General features: G+C 43.1%; 1 protein-coding gene across 2 annotated transcripts in view; it reads right to left on the reverse strand.

Moving 5' to 3' along the window:
* Window positions 1-975: 975 nt before the first annotated feature.
* The window catches only part of CCDC9B (coiled-coil domain containing 9B), a 53828-nt gene continuing 40922 nt past the window's right edge, over window positions 976-13881 (reverse strand). For both annotated transcript variants that reach the window (XM_080996976.1, XM_080996977.1), the window contains exons 11-13: window positions 10194-10251; window positions 7743-8501; window positions 976-2722 (exon numbers count right to left, since the gene is read on the reverse strand). In XM_080996976.1, coding sequence (XP_080853102.1) covers window positions 7776-8501; window positions 10194-10251 — 784 coding nt within the window. In that variant the 3' untranslated portion in view covers window positions 976-2722; window positions 7743-7775. The remainder of the gene's footprint in view (window positions 2723-7742; window positions 8502-10193; window positions 10252-13881) is intronic.

Here is a 13881-nt window from a genome sequence, read left to right on the forward strand (position 1 = left end):
AACCCAGCAAAAATTAGAGAAAGCTTGTGTCTAGCATGCTCCCTTGAAAGCTGGAATTTCAACTGGGTGTAAGCTGTGTGTAATTCTGCACACTTGAACATTACCTTTTAGAATCGATCTAGTGAAAGAATTAATATTGTGTTTTACTCCTTACCAGTGCATCAGGGATACACTGTTGTATAAGTCCCATATGACTGCTGTGCCCACAACATGGCGTTCTCTTCTGACCTATCAGACGCAAACAGCATCCACACACACCCTGAATTATTCAGCTCTCTATAACACTTAATCTATTAATTTACTTTATATAATAATGGCATCTCTCTTTCATATTAAATTGTCACAAATTAAATCCCTTCTCCTTTCAAAGCCATCTAATTTCATTGCCGTTGCCACATCTGCTAGTAATAGATTCCTTAGGTTAACTTTGTGCTCTACTTCCTTTTGTCTGTTCTGAATCTCCCATCATTTTGCCTTAGTGGATGAGTCTGAGTTCTAGTGTTATGAAAGTGGGAGAAAAAACTTACACCCACTTTCTGAACACAATGCATAATTTTATAAAACTATCCTATCCTGCCCTGCCTTACTTTCCTTTTTACTAAATTTAAAAGCCCCGGTTCCGTGGAGGGGTTTCAGCACTAATATAATTTTAGTTGCCCTTTTCCAGCTCTACAATATCCTCTTTGAGATGTGGGGCCAGAACTATGCAGAGTATTCCAATCGGGCCCCATCATAAAATAGTTTGACATTGCAATACTGGCAGTTTTATTTTTAACCCCTTCCCTAATTGTCCCCAGCATGGATGTCACCTTTTCACAGCTGCTGTGAACTGGGTCAACATCTTCATTGCACAATCCACCATAACTTACATCTTTCCTCCCTCGTTAGTTTCCTTTTCCTCGGGCCCTGCCAAACCGTATGTAAAGTTAGTAATTCCACCCCCCCTCCAATCAGTATGCATCACTTTACACTTGCTTACATTGAACCAGATTTGCCATTTTAATGCACATTTACCCAGGTCAGACAAATTCTCCTGAAGCTCCTCGCAATCCCTTTTTGTTTTTACTACCTTGAACAAAAATTGGTGTTGTCAGCAAACTTGGTCATCTCCGTGCTTACCCCTTACTCCAGATCACTTATGAGCAAGTTCAAAAGTGATCTGGGATCAGGTCCTGTTGTTTTCCTGGGTGAGGAGTGCTGAGCACATTCTTCAACATTATAATTGGAATCAAGGAGTTGCAACGGTGTGTAACTTCAGCTGGATTGTGCCCACTGCATTTTTAGGGAGCCAATCCATAATGCAGACATTTGCTGCTGGTGCTTGGAGTCGCCTCTGCCGGCCATTTCTCACACGTAGCTAGATTGTTTCACAAAACCCCAGTGCTCAAGTGCAATTGGCTCCTATCATATCCTAGAAGTGAGGAGACAATGCTTTGCAAACTTTGTTCTGCTTTATGGAATTATGCTGCAATACCATTTCCCAGGTACAGGGAATCCTGCAGGCCAGCAACTGGCACCGTCATATCTCGGTGCTGTCTGGTCCGCCTAGTACTTCTGTTTGCAATCCACTAAACCTTTGAGTGCTTTCACAGGAGGTGCCAAAATTACTTTTTGGATTCCGTTCATCTCTGCTCTAACATCACAGCCATTTACAACATAACCACATACAAGAAACAAACAAACAAACAAACGTATGTTTTTGCACATCTGGTTTCTCTTCCACCATGTTTTGATTTGGGAGTGAAGCCAAAATCAAGGAGTTCAGTCTGGATGTTTTGCTACTGGGAATGATAACGAATGTGAAGCCAAAATCAAGTTCAGTCTGGATGTTTTGCTATTGGGAATGATAACGATTTGCCTGTTTCCTTCATACACACATGACCATCAACTTTCCCTCTAGCCTCAAAGGGAGAGGCCAAGAGAACAGGCAGCAGCGAGAAGGAGCTGCCTCCTTTTAGAGCCAAAATACTTAGGAAGGGAGTACTGTTTCCTGTATTAAATGAGGAAGTTAATGATAGTCACAGGTTCAAAAACAGGAAGGTTAAAGAGAGAAAGCATTCTAGAGAAACCTCAATGAACTTGTAGCCATCAGTTGTGTGGAACCTGTGACACCACTGGTCCCTTCTCATCATTCTGCCACACTTGTGCAAAGCCATAACACAGTCTTCCTGGCTGCTGGATCTACTATCTCCTCAGCCACCTTTATTGTTAAGAAAATGGTTTCTTCTTCATTGTCTCTAACTGGCCGAACATCCATAAAACTCAAGCCCAGCCCAAACTCTGTAAAGTTTGCCACTTGGTTTTGGAAGCAACAAAAGAGTAGATCCGTTGGCCAGTGGTGAGGAGAAAAATAAATGAAATTATCTTCAAAGCAAACCCAACTTATAAATATCATTAGTTATTCAGTAAAATAAAGTGCATACAGTAGACAACTCATGGCCCATCACATGCCCACAATATAAAGGGTAGGGGGGAGTTAGGTACAAAATACAAGTGCCATGATTTCCTTTCCTTTCTCCTCAGGAGGCTGCTTGTAAGTAGGCCTTTTCTGTCCTTCGGCACTGAGTAGACAATTTAGGGCACAAGTGGCTTCTAGACAGGTAAACATCACCTGCAGGGGGAGGCGCCGCTGGGAGCTGAAGGTCAGGTGCTGAAGGTCAGTGTCAGAGGGGGAGATTGTGCTCATCTTCTTTTGCAACCAGATTTGCTTTAGCAAGTTGTCCTGGAAAACAAACAAAAGCAACATCAGGAGGGTCAGGAACTGCTGTGTGGCAAATTAAAGCTGCAGCAGGCCTCTCCTGTGAGCTACTCGCCCAGCTGAGAGTCTGTCCAGCACAAGTTGCTGATCACTGAGAGGTTCAGATGCTGTGAGGATGAGCACGCTGTAAACACCCCCTAATGGACAGCTTGAACCTTTCTCATCTCCTCTCCCCACCCCCCACCCCCAAAAGTCAATTACTTGGCAAAGGCTGAGTCAGTCATCAAGGAGCTGGTTTTATGTACTTGCTGTGAAGCTTAGTACCTGTGGAGGCTAGCCTATTAGGGTAAATGGGGCACAGCCCCACCAACGCCAGCCAGCCCCACTCACCTGCTTTCTTGCTTACAGCTAGTTCAGTAGGCGGTTCTGGCTGTTTAGAGAAGTTTTTAATGTTTGATGTTTTATTGTGTTTTTAATATTCTGTTGGGAGCTGCCCAGAGTGGCTGGGGAAACCCAGCCAGACGGGCGGGGTATACATAAATAATAATATTATTATCTTATAATAATAATATTATTATCTTATAATAATAATATTATTATCTTATAATAATAATAATATTATTATCTTATAATAATAATAATAATATTATTATCTTATAATAATAATATTATTATCTTCCTCCTCCACTGGGACACACTTTATCCCTTGCATCATGAAGACATTTCAAAAGGTTCTTTGTTAAGTGGTTTCCTCTGGGCTTCAGGGAAGTATAGTAAATACAAAGCTCATCTCCTTGTTTATTTTTTCCTGAAGCTGGCTGAAGGGAGAAGTCCCTGGCAGCAGGGCTCAGGATCTCCCCAAGCAATTGGACTGACTAGGGTGTGGCAGCCTATTATAATTCTTTCGGGGCAACTCTTACACAAAATGGGTGTTGGCAGGTAAGGAAAAGCCTTCCCCCCCAAATCTGCCATGACCCCCCCAATAAATATTTCTGAGTAAGGCTGCAGTCCTATACCTTGCAGTACAATCCATTCTGCTGTAAGCACTGCAGATTTTACTACAAATGGCTTAGCATTAAGAGGTATTAAAAAATGGGCCATGTAGCTGTCATTTCTATTCCATGATCTTTCTGTGCAAATTCTAAGAACCTCTTTTTTAAAAAACAAAACAAAAAAACCCAGTTTCTAGCTAATATATTATACCCACTTCCTTTCAGATATAAGGGAGGAACGGAGCAGGGTGGGAGTTAACATTTCTATTGCCTAAGTTCCTGTGCTTTTAATCAGAAGAGGAATTCCGTGTACTGCTCAATAATGCCAACTCCTTCAGCATTGTCTTGCATTCTAAGACTGACCTCCGCAGCTCGCAAGACTTTGGCTGTACTGCTCTTGTTTACGTCAGGGGAGAACGCTGACGTCAGCACCCCACTGTGCTTTGGAAGTTTACCCCAGCTGTATTTTCTCTGGAGAGTCTGAAATTAATTGGTTTGATATAACTGAATGAAAAGCTTTTGTAGTTTGTTTCCTTTGTTGATTTCCCTGGCCCTCTTACTTTAAAACTGGGGCGGGGGGGGGAGTTCTGCAGGGGATTCTCGGCTTATGCTTTGGGTTATTGTCATTTTGAAGCAGAGGATGAGAGCAGCTATGGGACGATCACCACTAACTGACTGCTGATTCAGGACTTTAAATTGTGCTCTTATATCAAATTTCCTTTTCTGCGTATACTGTAATGTTTTACTGTTTCTATGGCCATTGGCTAATGTGAATAAAGTTTTATCTATCTATGAGGATGATCAAGTTTTAAGACGGCAACTCATGTGAAGAAAGGCTAGAGGTACTGGCTGCACTTAGCCTCCAGCAGGATTTTCAAACTGACTCTGTTGACCATGGAAGGTTGTCTGTCTGTCTGATGGGGAGAGGGCTTCCCACAGACACCTGGTTGGCCACTGAGGGAACAGGATGCTAGACTTAGATGGGCTATTGGCCTGATCCAGCAGGCTCTTCTCATGGGAAGGAAAACCATGGCAAAATGGGAAATGGCTGGAATTGTGAACAGCAGCAGTCCACACTGCAACATCTTGTTGCAGATTCTACATGTAAATCTTTTGAAACAATTATTGGGGGAGGAGCCGGACACCACAGGAAAGGAAAACCCACCATTTATCTACAGTAACCTGTTTATTTCATAAAATTGGAAAGGGATCCCGAGAATCATCTAGTCGAACCTGCTACAATGCAGGAATCCTTTGTCCACCATGGGGCTTGAACCAATGACCTTGAGATGAAGAGTCTCATGCTGTACCGACTGGGCTAGCCCTTGCAAGGAGAGGATCCCTATGCCCCAGCTCTTCCCTCCTTCTGTGCATATGCCTGAGAGTGAAAGACGAGCACTTCTCAATTTGTCTGCTAGGGGCAAGTGAGAAATGAAGTTTATAGATGTGTGTACATCCAGGATATTTCTTATTGCTAAGTAAGAGGTTCTTTTGCCCCTTCTTGGCCATGATGATAATCTGTATATTATTCTGCTGAATTTTAAGAACAAACATGACTTTCGAAAACATTCTCGTTAGGGTTCTGGTGCCAACTGGGGCAGAGTGAAATGAACATTCTTGCAAGGTGGGATCTGCCTGGGGGTGTGTATTGCGTCTTCCTCAAGTGAATAAAATGTGGGATAGATGAGTTTCAGAGCCTTTGCCAGCCCTACCTGAAGATGCCAGAGATTCATCCTAAGGCCTTCTTCTGATGAGTTATGTCCCTTCCACGAACGTCAGCCAGAGACTGTCATGGCTGAGTGGGAGTTTGAGCTCAGCGAGTAAGGATCTGCGGAATCCTAGTCTGACACTCACAATACCCCACACTGACCCTTCAGATTTCCTGAGTTCAGTGTGATTGCTCTGGAAGTGGCAGACACCATGAGCATAGCCAAGGGGAGGGCAGGGGTGCACCTGCCGCCCCCCGCGCCCGATCAAGTAAAACAATAGAAATACTTAACTGACCAATCACGTCTGTTCTGCCCCCCCAAACAAAAATCCTGGCCATGCCCATGGAGGCAGCTACCAGGGACAGATTCTAGCAAGCAGTTGAGGAATGGGTTGGTAGAAGATGAGGGCAAAAAAGGCTCTTCCCTGCCTCTGTTTTGTCTGTATTATCCAGAGTGTCTGTTAGTCTGTGCATATTATTTTATACAATGGCATGTATAAATGGTGCTAAGGGTTGGAGGTAATGTTCTTTAGGCCTGGGGAAAATGCTTGGGCAGCTTTTGGAGGCAATCTTTATTCTGAATAAAAAAGCAGCATTTCCTTGTTCTCTGACAGAAATTGCATCAATGGATAAGGTACCGGCTGCAAAGCATTAAAGTCACATGTTCCTGAGTTGTTTCCTTGGAGAAACGGGTCACAGCTAACAGCTCTATGTGTGAAATCTGTCACCGACATAAGGGCTCCACTGATGATGGCAATATGAAGAAAGATGGTCTTACAACTTGACATGAAATGTGTGGGACGAGCAGGAACCTCAACATTCTACCAAGTCTTTTTTTTTTTAACCTAAGGCAATTTCAGATCATCAAGTTAGACAAGTCTTATTAATAAGTAATAGTGATTGATGGTGATAATGATAAAAAAGAAACTTCATGTTACAAGCAAAGGGTTTTGCTATAGTTTCTCACGTATGGTTCCTCTTAGCACCATTTCTTGTATCTGCAGATCAGAAGACCAGGACTAATATAAAATAAAATAAATTATAAAACACAAAAATAATACTGCAAAGCCGTGTGTGTGTGTTAACAATTTGCATTGACATTGTTTTAACATGGGTTGTAAGCACACTAAACTGCTTTAACATTTCAAAAGCATGATTATTCGGCTCTTCAAAGGTTTACCTACGTTTGAAATATCATATGATCCATTTCAAAATCTGAGACTTCCCGTGTTATTTACTTAGATGCTGAATAGTCTTGTAGTGGGTATAAACAATTGAACATTTTTTAAAATAAACATCTTTAAAATTAAATGGTAAATTCAATTTATTTATTTAGTTTTTGAAAAGGAAATCAAGTTCTAACTTTACATGTGGCTCATTGGGCCAGCCTTGGGCAGCTTGCCATCTCCATGTTGCCTAAGGCCCCTGCTCTAACACTAGAGTCATCTCACAGCATTGATTTGTGCATGGAGTTCTACTGCACTTTGGTTGCCCCATTCATTTCACTGGAGGGAGAAGATTAGTGTGTGTAAAAGAATGCATGAAAAATCTTAGTTTAGCCATTTTACTCAACGTTTCTCAGCTTTGCTCTGTGGATATTGGTGGTTTTCTGGGAAGGAAACAGCTTGGAACAAGGTTGGGAATGGCAGCTTAATATGTTTGTTTGAAACCTAAAAGTCTGGAAAGTATAACCTGGAAGAAAAGACCTCCCATACTGCATTCACTGCTGGAGCAGAGCATTCTGCTTCTGCAGGGGTTTTCCTTTTCACCCCCAACTAGATAATCTGAACAAATGAATGAATGGTCTTGATGATCTTTAGTAGGATCACAGCAGAGTTGCCCAAGATTAAGAGTTGCAGCTTTGAAGAAGAGAGTTGCATTCTCGTTACAGCTTGTAATCATTTGGAAGCTGGTTGTTGCTTACTATCTTCTGCTGTGAACCGTTTAGCAGCGTAATGGCAGATTCATTCATGCAATGTTAGGATCTGTGCCTAGTAAGTGGGAATTGACCAACCTATAGAAAATGCAGCTTCCAAGAGTCATCACAATAATGCCTAGCTCTTCAACATAAAGTGGCCAGTCAAATATTGTGAGCTGTGCTCCTAAAGGACAAGGACTGAATCCACGAGGGGGTTCTTCTGTTTAAACCTCAGTGTAATGAATGAAAACAGTCCTACCAGTGCAAGAGCCAAGTATGATTCATTTCAGTAGGGGATGGGCAGGAGAACTTCCTGGATGGTGTAACTTTTTAGGTGTAACTGAGCTACCAGGCTTGAGCTCTTGGGACAGAGCAGGCTAGAAATCTACATAAAATGCCAAGTGGAGGGGCTAGCATTGCACTCACCTTTGGCCTCTACGGAGCCCTGTGTGTTCGGTCTTAATCCTGTGCTTTGTTACTGCACGACTGGGGTTGGTCTTCTTCCTTGTTCCTCATTTGTGCCCCTTCCTGTGCATATTCATTTGTTGGGTCTGGAATTTCTTTACATGGAGGCCTGGACTCCTCTGTTCGAACAAGGCAGGCTGCAGTGTCACTTTCTTTCGCAGGTATTATCTCCTTCTGGAGGCCACCAACTTGGTTCTCTTCTACTTGTCCTACTGTTATCAGCCCTTGGCCTTCACCACCTCCTCCTTCCTTGTTCAACAGCTCACTACTGTTTCCTGCCTTCTCCCCACAAAGGTTCCGTTCACAATACGCACTTTTGTCTAAGCCACCTTCATAGACTATGGAATTGATTTCTTGAAGGTCGCACCCAGAAGTCTGCACCACATTCCCAGGCGCTCCCTGAGAAGAGCTGCTATTCATATAGTTGCCCTTGGGAGACAAATCAGTCCCAGTTACTGACTTACTGAGTTTGAGATCTGCCCCGGTCTCATCCGCTCTGATTGCGGCAGACATGCCCTGGGTTAGGCACCTCCTGGCTTTTTCATTTGCACCCTGCTCTTCACCTGCAGATTGGTTCCATTCATCTCTTTGGGCTTGAGGCAAGGGAGCACTGTGTTCTGGGGGCTTTATATTATTCTCTAGGCCTGCTGGGAAGTTATGCTCCTTGACTGCTTCACTAGCCAGAGCTTGTTTTTTCAGTTGCTCATTGGTCGAGGATCTCTAGAATGACAGAAGACAAAACTTTGCTTAGTTACTTATTACACAATTGACTTAAAGAAACAACAGATTACCCTTACAAAGCTTTTGGTATCAGTAGCTGGCTACCAGAGGTGACTAAAGTCTCCCTTTCACTAGAGAGAAAACTAAAGCACAGCTACTGAGACTTGCGGGTATAGAAGAAGAAAAGAGTTTGAATTTGATATCCCGCTTTATCACTACCCTAAGGAGTCTAGGGCAGTATACAACTTCTTCTCCTTCTCCTTCTCCTTCTTCTGTGAGCTTCATGGCTTCCAACATAATCCTAATCATTCCTGCTTAGAACTATACCCTGTTGAATTCAAAGGCAACATGGGGTTATAGGATTGCAGCCTTAGTTGGGATTTGGACCTGGTCCTAGCCCAGCACTCTAACCACTACACCACACTTGACGCAGGAAATGATTTGTCTGGCTCACATAATTCCTGTTTATAAGCAGTGCTGGGGCGTGCAAAAAAAACTGAGGTGCAAATGGCCCTTAAAAAAAACACACCTAGCAACCAGAGTGGGAAAATGTACAGTACTTTAAAATATGCACAGTTCTTCATTGCAATGAAATAATTTATCATTTACACAAACATCTCCATATTAGGCCAAACCCTTCAAAATCAATTTGGCATATTTTGAAATACATTGCATGGCCTATTAATGATTTATTATTGGAGAGACAGCATATATTATATACACAATATAAGATAATTGTTTTATTGTAATAAAGAATTATTCAGCGGCCCTGGAGTGACCTGGGACTAGGCAACATTGAAGAAATTCCCAGGCCACTCTGGTAACACAGGGATCTTCCCTCATACTCATAAGCATTGGTTAAAGGATTAGCTTTTCTCACCTTCCCAGTGCAAGCCTCTGTGTGCCAAAGTAGAAGGGATGCTCGGAACTGTTTGATCAATCTGCTGCTGCTGCTTTTAACTGAAATGTAGCTATATGAAGCTGAAAATCTGGGAGCAGTGACAGCAGAGTTCATAGCTACATCATAGCTACAACCCAATCCTTGAGGCTGGGCAGGGAGGATACAGGATCATTTCTTTCCCATCATGGGAGGGAAAGCATCTAGATGTGTTTCTGTGTGTGTATCTACACTAAAGCAGTGTGAGGGGAAAGAGTTAAGCATCTTCTTTCTCTCCTCCACCACCTTACTCCAGTCAGATCTGCAACCCCTTGTTAAATGCATTTCAGTTCAAGAAACATAAACCTCCAGGAGCTTGGTAAGGCATTAGTGAGAATCTCATCCAGCTTGCCCCCCAGTTAATGGAAGACACTACCCTACTTTGATGAGTTAAGAACCAAGGGCTGTATCTCTTCTGAAGTAATGCAAAGTACAAGGGTTGGTGTTATTTTGTTTGGTAAGGCACTTCTGCTCAGTGGACCAAACCTGGCTTGCCAGGGTTGCCAACCTCTCTCAGGAGCCTGTTTCCCTCAAAGCATGCCCACCTGAGGTGGCAAAGCTTGCTGATGAAACCAAATTATCCAGGGTTGTTAAAACAAAAATGGATTGCAAAGAGCTCCAAAAGGACATGTTGGTGGCCCTACCCACCCATCACAGTTGGCCTGCGAGGATAGATGCTGATAAGGATCTGGCCCACAGAACCAGAAAAGGTTCCCCACTCCTGATCTAAGCAACACTCGATAGAGCAGACTCACCTGCTTATCAGGTTCATCCTTTACAAAGGGCATTTCTTCACCTTCCTTGGCATCCCATCTGTAAAACATCACACAAAAAATGAGGGTTGTCAAATGCTGATAGGACTCCCTTTTGGATAATAGCTGTTCTGCCTAATATGGGAGCTCCATCTCCTTGCAGAGCAGAGGGTCTTGAACACAACCTTAGACAAGATTCCATGTTTTCCACCAGTAACAACCAGTCATTAAGAAGAAAAGGTGAAGCATGTAACCACTGACTATCTACTATGATATCAGAGGATGAGGAGTCTGAGTTGGGATTAAGTCTGTGTTCCTTGTTATTGTTTCTTTAAGCAGTTCTCAAAAACCAGGGAGTGAGAGCACAGGAGGTCTGCTCTTGCTCATGCTTGCCTCCGTTTTTGGAAACTGCCTATAAACCATGTTAGCTCTTACGGCAATCCTTCTTATAAAGATGCTCAGATTGTCCAGATTCATCACAACATTTGCACTCGCAGCATCTAAAGAGCATATTCATCTTAATTCCAAAGGTTCATCAGGGGCCATTAATCTTTCACAAGCTGATTGTTAAAACTGTAATATAATAAAAACCATAAAATCAAATTTCTATTCCCAGACATTTGTCATTAGACTAACAGCATGTACCAGTGATTTATGGAGCTGTCTGCCACAGTTTGCGAACTAACACCAAGAGAAGGAATGTATTCCAGAGTATCTTCTATTTCACACACACAGAGCAAGTAACAGGTGAGTTGCTGCCTCTTTTCCTGACACAGACTCTATTAAAGTTACTATTAAAATAGTACAATATTTAGCAAAGCAATGCGTACAGTATATTTACAGGGAGGTTATATTCTTCAGTATACAAGGGAAAATACAACTAATTGGAGCACTTTTTCCAGGAAAGCAGAAATCCAAGTGACTCAGTTTTCCTCAGTGTGCAGATGGAGTGATAGAGGAAAGTTCACTATCTTAGTTCATACTGACAAATTCAGGTTGCACAACTAAAGCTGAATTGTCTCTCCCTCACCACTCAAATTGGACTTTGCAATAAGGAAAGTGACGGTAAAATGCAGTAGGTAATGTGGAATACCACTTGCTTGACAGAAAATTGCATCACCTCCCTGAGAATTCTCACTAAATGGCCCTCTTTGAACCTTCCCACAAATGTTGTGCAACCAAATTGGGATGAATGCTCAACGGACAGGAGGTTTGGAAGGAATCTCCATTTATGTGCCAGACTTTGTCACTGTCAAGGCAATTTCTCTTCACAGGGAGATCACCTCATTCTTAGCTGGGGGTGCATGCAAGAATTATTTTGCATGCCACCCCAATCTCTGAGCAGTGCAAGTTTCCAGGAGTTCCAGGTGCTTACCCAGGGTTCAGTTTTCTTGGAATGAGACACAGTGGAGACTGTGGTGTCTTTAGGATATGTGGTTTATTTACACATATATACAACCTCAGCCTATGATGGAGGGGCTCGCAGCATTAACACCCCAAGAGGGTCTTCCTTCTCCCATAGCCACAGCCTTTGATTCCGCCAGAAAAAGGCATTGCTTTGACTCTCTAGCTTCCCAGCCTGCTGCTTCCAGCTTCCAGCTTCTAGCTCACATCATGCCACTCTCCACTCTGGCTTTTGTCTTTCTAACTACCAGCAAGTTTGTGCCATTTGGCATCTGGCACAGAGTCACTCCCTTTGTTTCCTTAATGACCCATTACCTCACCAGGAAACTAGCCTGACTATTCCAGGAATCTGAATCTTTGCTCAGATTTTAACACTTGCTGGATCCAGGAATTAGAAGGGCGTACAGCCCCCCCCCCCCCAATTCATAACAGTTATTTCCCCTTCAGATATTTCCTAGCCATTGTGAACAGCAGCAGTTTAGAACTATCAGCCAATCTCCCAAACTATAGGGGGGAGTTGTTACTTGGCAACTTGGCTAGGACTGTTGTCAATCTCTAGCACTACTCCTGGACTCATTAAAGCCCTTCTGTTTAAACCCCAATCTTACAGTACTGTATTAACACAGAACGAGGGCGTTGCTAATGCCTTTTAGAAAAAGAGATTAATGAACATGAAGCTGAGATTTTTCCTGTTCATTTGTTCCACTGGCAGCTGTTCTTTTGTACCTGTTTTCAGGTCACATGTGCATTACTATTTTTATATAACTTCTAGCACCGTTGGTACCCAGTCTGTGCTACGGACTTCAGTCATTAATGTTTACATCACCATGCTGCCACTTCAGGTGTGTCAGCAGGTAGGTGGGTGGTTATAAAAAAATTAAATAAACCTCATCAGCAGAGGTTGGTGGCGGAAGCAGCAGCACTGTTGGATACTGAGCAGCGCTGTTGCCACTACTCTGAACTCCTATGGGGAATTGCTATTCGTACCACTCTAGGAGGTGGGTGGGAAACTGCTTTTCTGAAATAAATGCAATTTCACCACTGCCACTGCTGGACAACACCTGCTGTTGGCGAAGCACTGTGAGATGGGGCACTCACACTCTTCTGCTGGAGGGCGAGCTCCACCTTGGTGTGCTTGGAGAAGCTGGGTTTGCAAATGACCTGATTCTGGTGCTCAAATTACACTCTCTGGGCTGGGAATTGTGTCTCCAGCAAGAAGGACTTCATTACACTTTCATGAGAGGGGGACAGTAGTATTTTATGGATGTGGCTATAACCTTGTATATATCTTATGGTGGCACTGAAGGTGGTTGCACGGTGGGTATTGTGATCAGAGTTACCATTCTTCTCTTGCTCCCCACTGTTTACTTGATTACCAGACTCAATGATCACTTCTTGCCTTCCAGCCTCACCTTCTGCCCCGATGATTACAAGTGGGGAAGAACTGCTTTCCAAGTACTGTTATGGTGTTATCTAGTTCAGCGGTAGGCAACCTAAGGCCCGGGGGCCGGATGCGGCCCGATCGCCTTCTCAATCCGGCGCGTTTATGGTCCAGGAATCAGAGTGTTTTTCATGAGCAGAATGTGTGCTTTTATTTAAAATGCATCTCTGAGTGGGGCATAGGAATTCGTTCTCCCCCCCCCCCCCCCAAAATATATAGTCCGGCCCACCACATGGTCTGAGGGATGGTGGACCGGTCCATGGCTGCAAAAGGTTGCTGACCCCTTATCTAATTTATCAGGTTTCAGGGTAGGGGAGCTCAAGTCAAAGCTGATAAAAGAATAAGCCATTCATTACCCCTGATTTAACAAACCGTATCTATATTTTTTTGTTTGCCTGTGCTGTGGTGGTTGGTCTTACAGGTTTGCTTTGTTTTCCCACTCCAGTGGAGCTTTAAAATGCAAATGTAGCTGTATTTTCACCCTTTTCCTAAAGCATTTTTATGCTGCGAGAAATAAAAATGGCATAATTGCTCCTAATTACAGACAGAAGCAATGCTACTTATTGGAAGAAGCAAGAGATTTAAGTTTGCTGTACGGGCAAGGGCTAAGTCTCAGGAACAATCTCATTTATAAAGGCAAGTCCAAACACACCGATTTAATTTGAAAGCTCTAACTCAAACACCAGCAAGGAATAAAAAAACAAGTGTGATTTGTGATACACACATAAAGTTGAATAAGCAGACTATATTTAATGGGCCATAAAAGCCCAACAACAACATCTTTCTCCTGGAATAAGTTTCCCTTCTCATGCATAACAACTGCTTGCCTAATATAAGCTGCATATT

Source organism: Podarcis pityusensis, assembly GCF_964106645.2.
Source record: "Podarcis pityusensis genome assembly, chromosome: 1".
NCBI classification, from domain to species: domain Eukaryota; kingdom Metazoa; phylum Chordata; class Lepidosauria; order Squamata; family Lacertidae; genus Podarcis; species Podarcis pityusensis.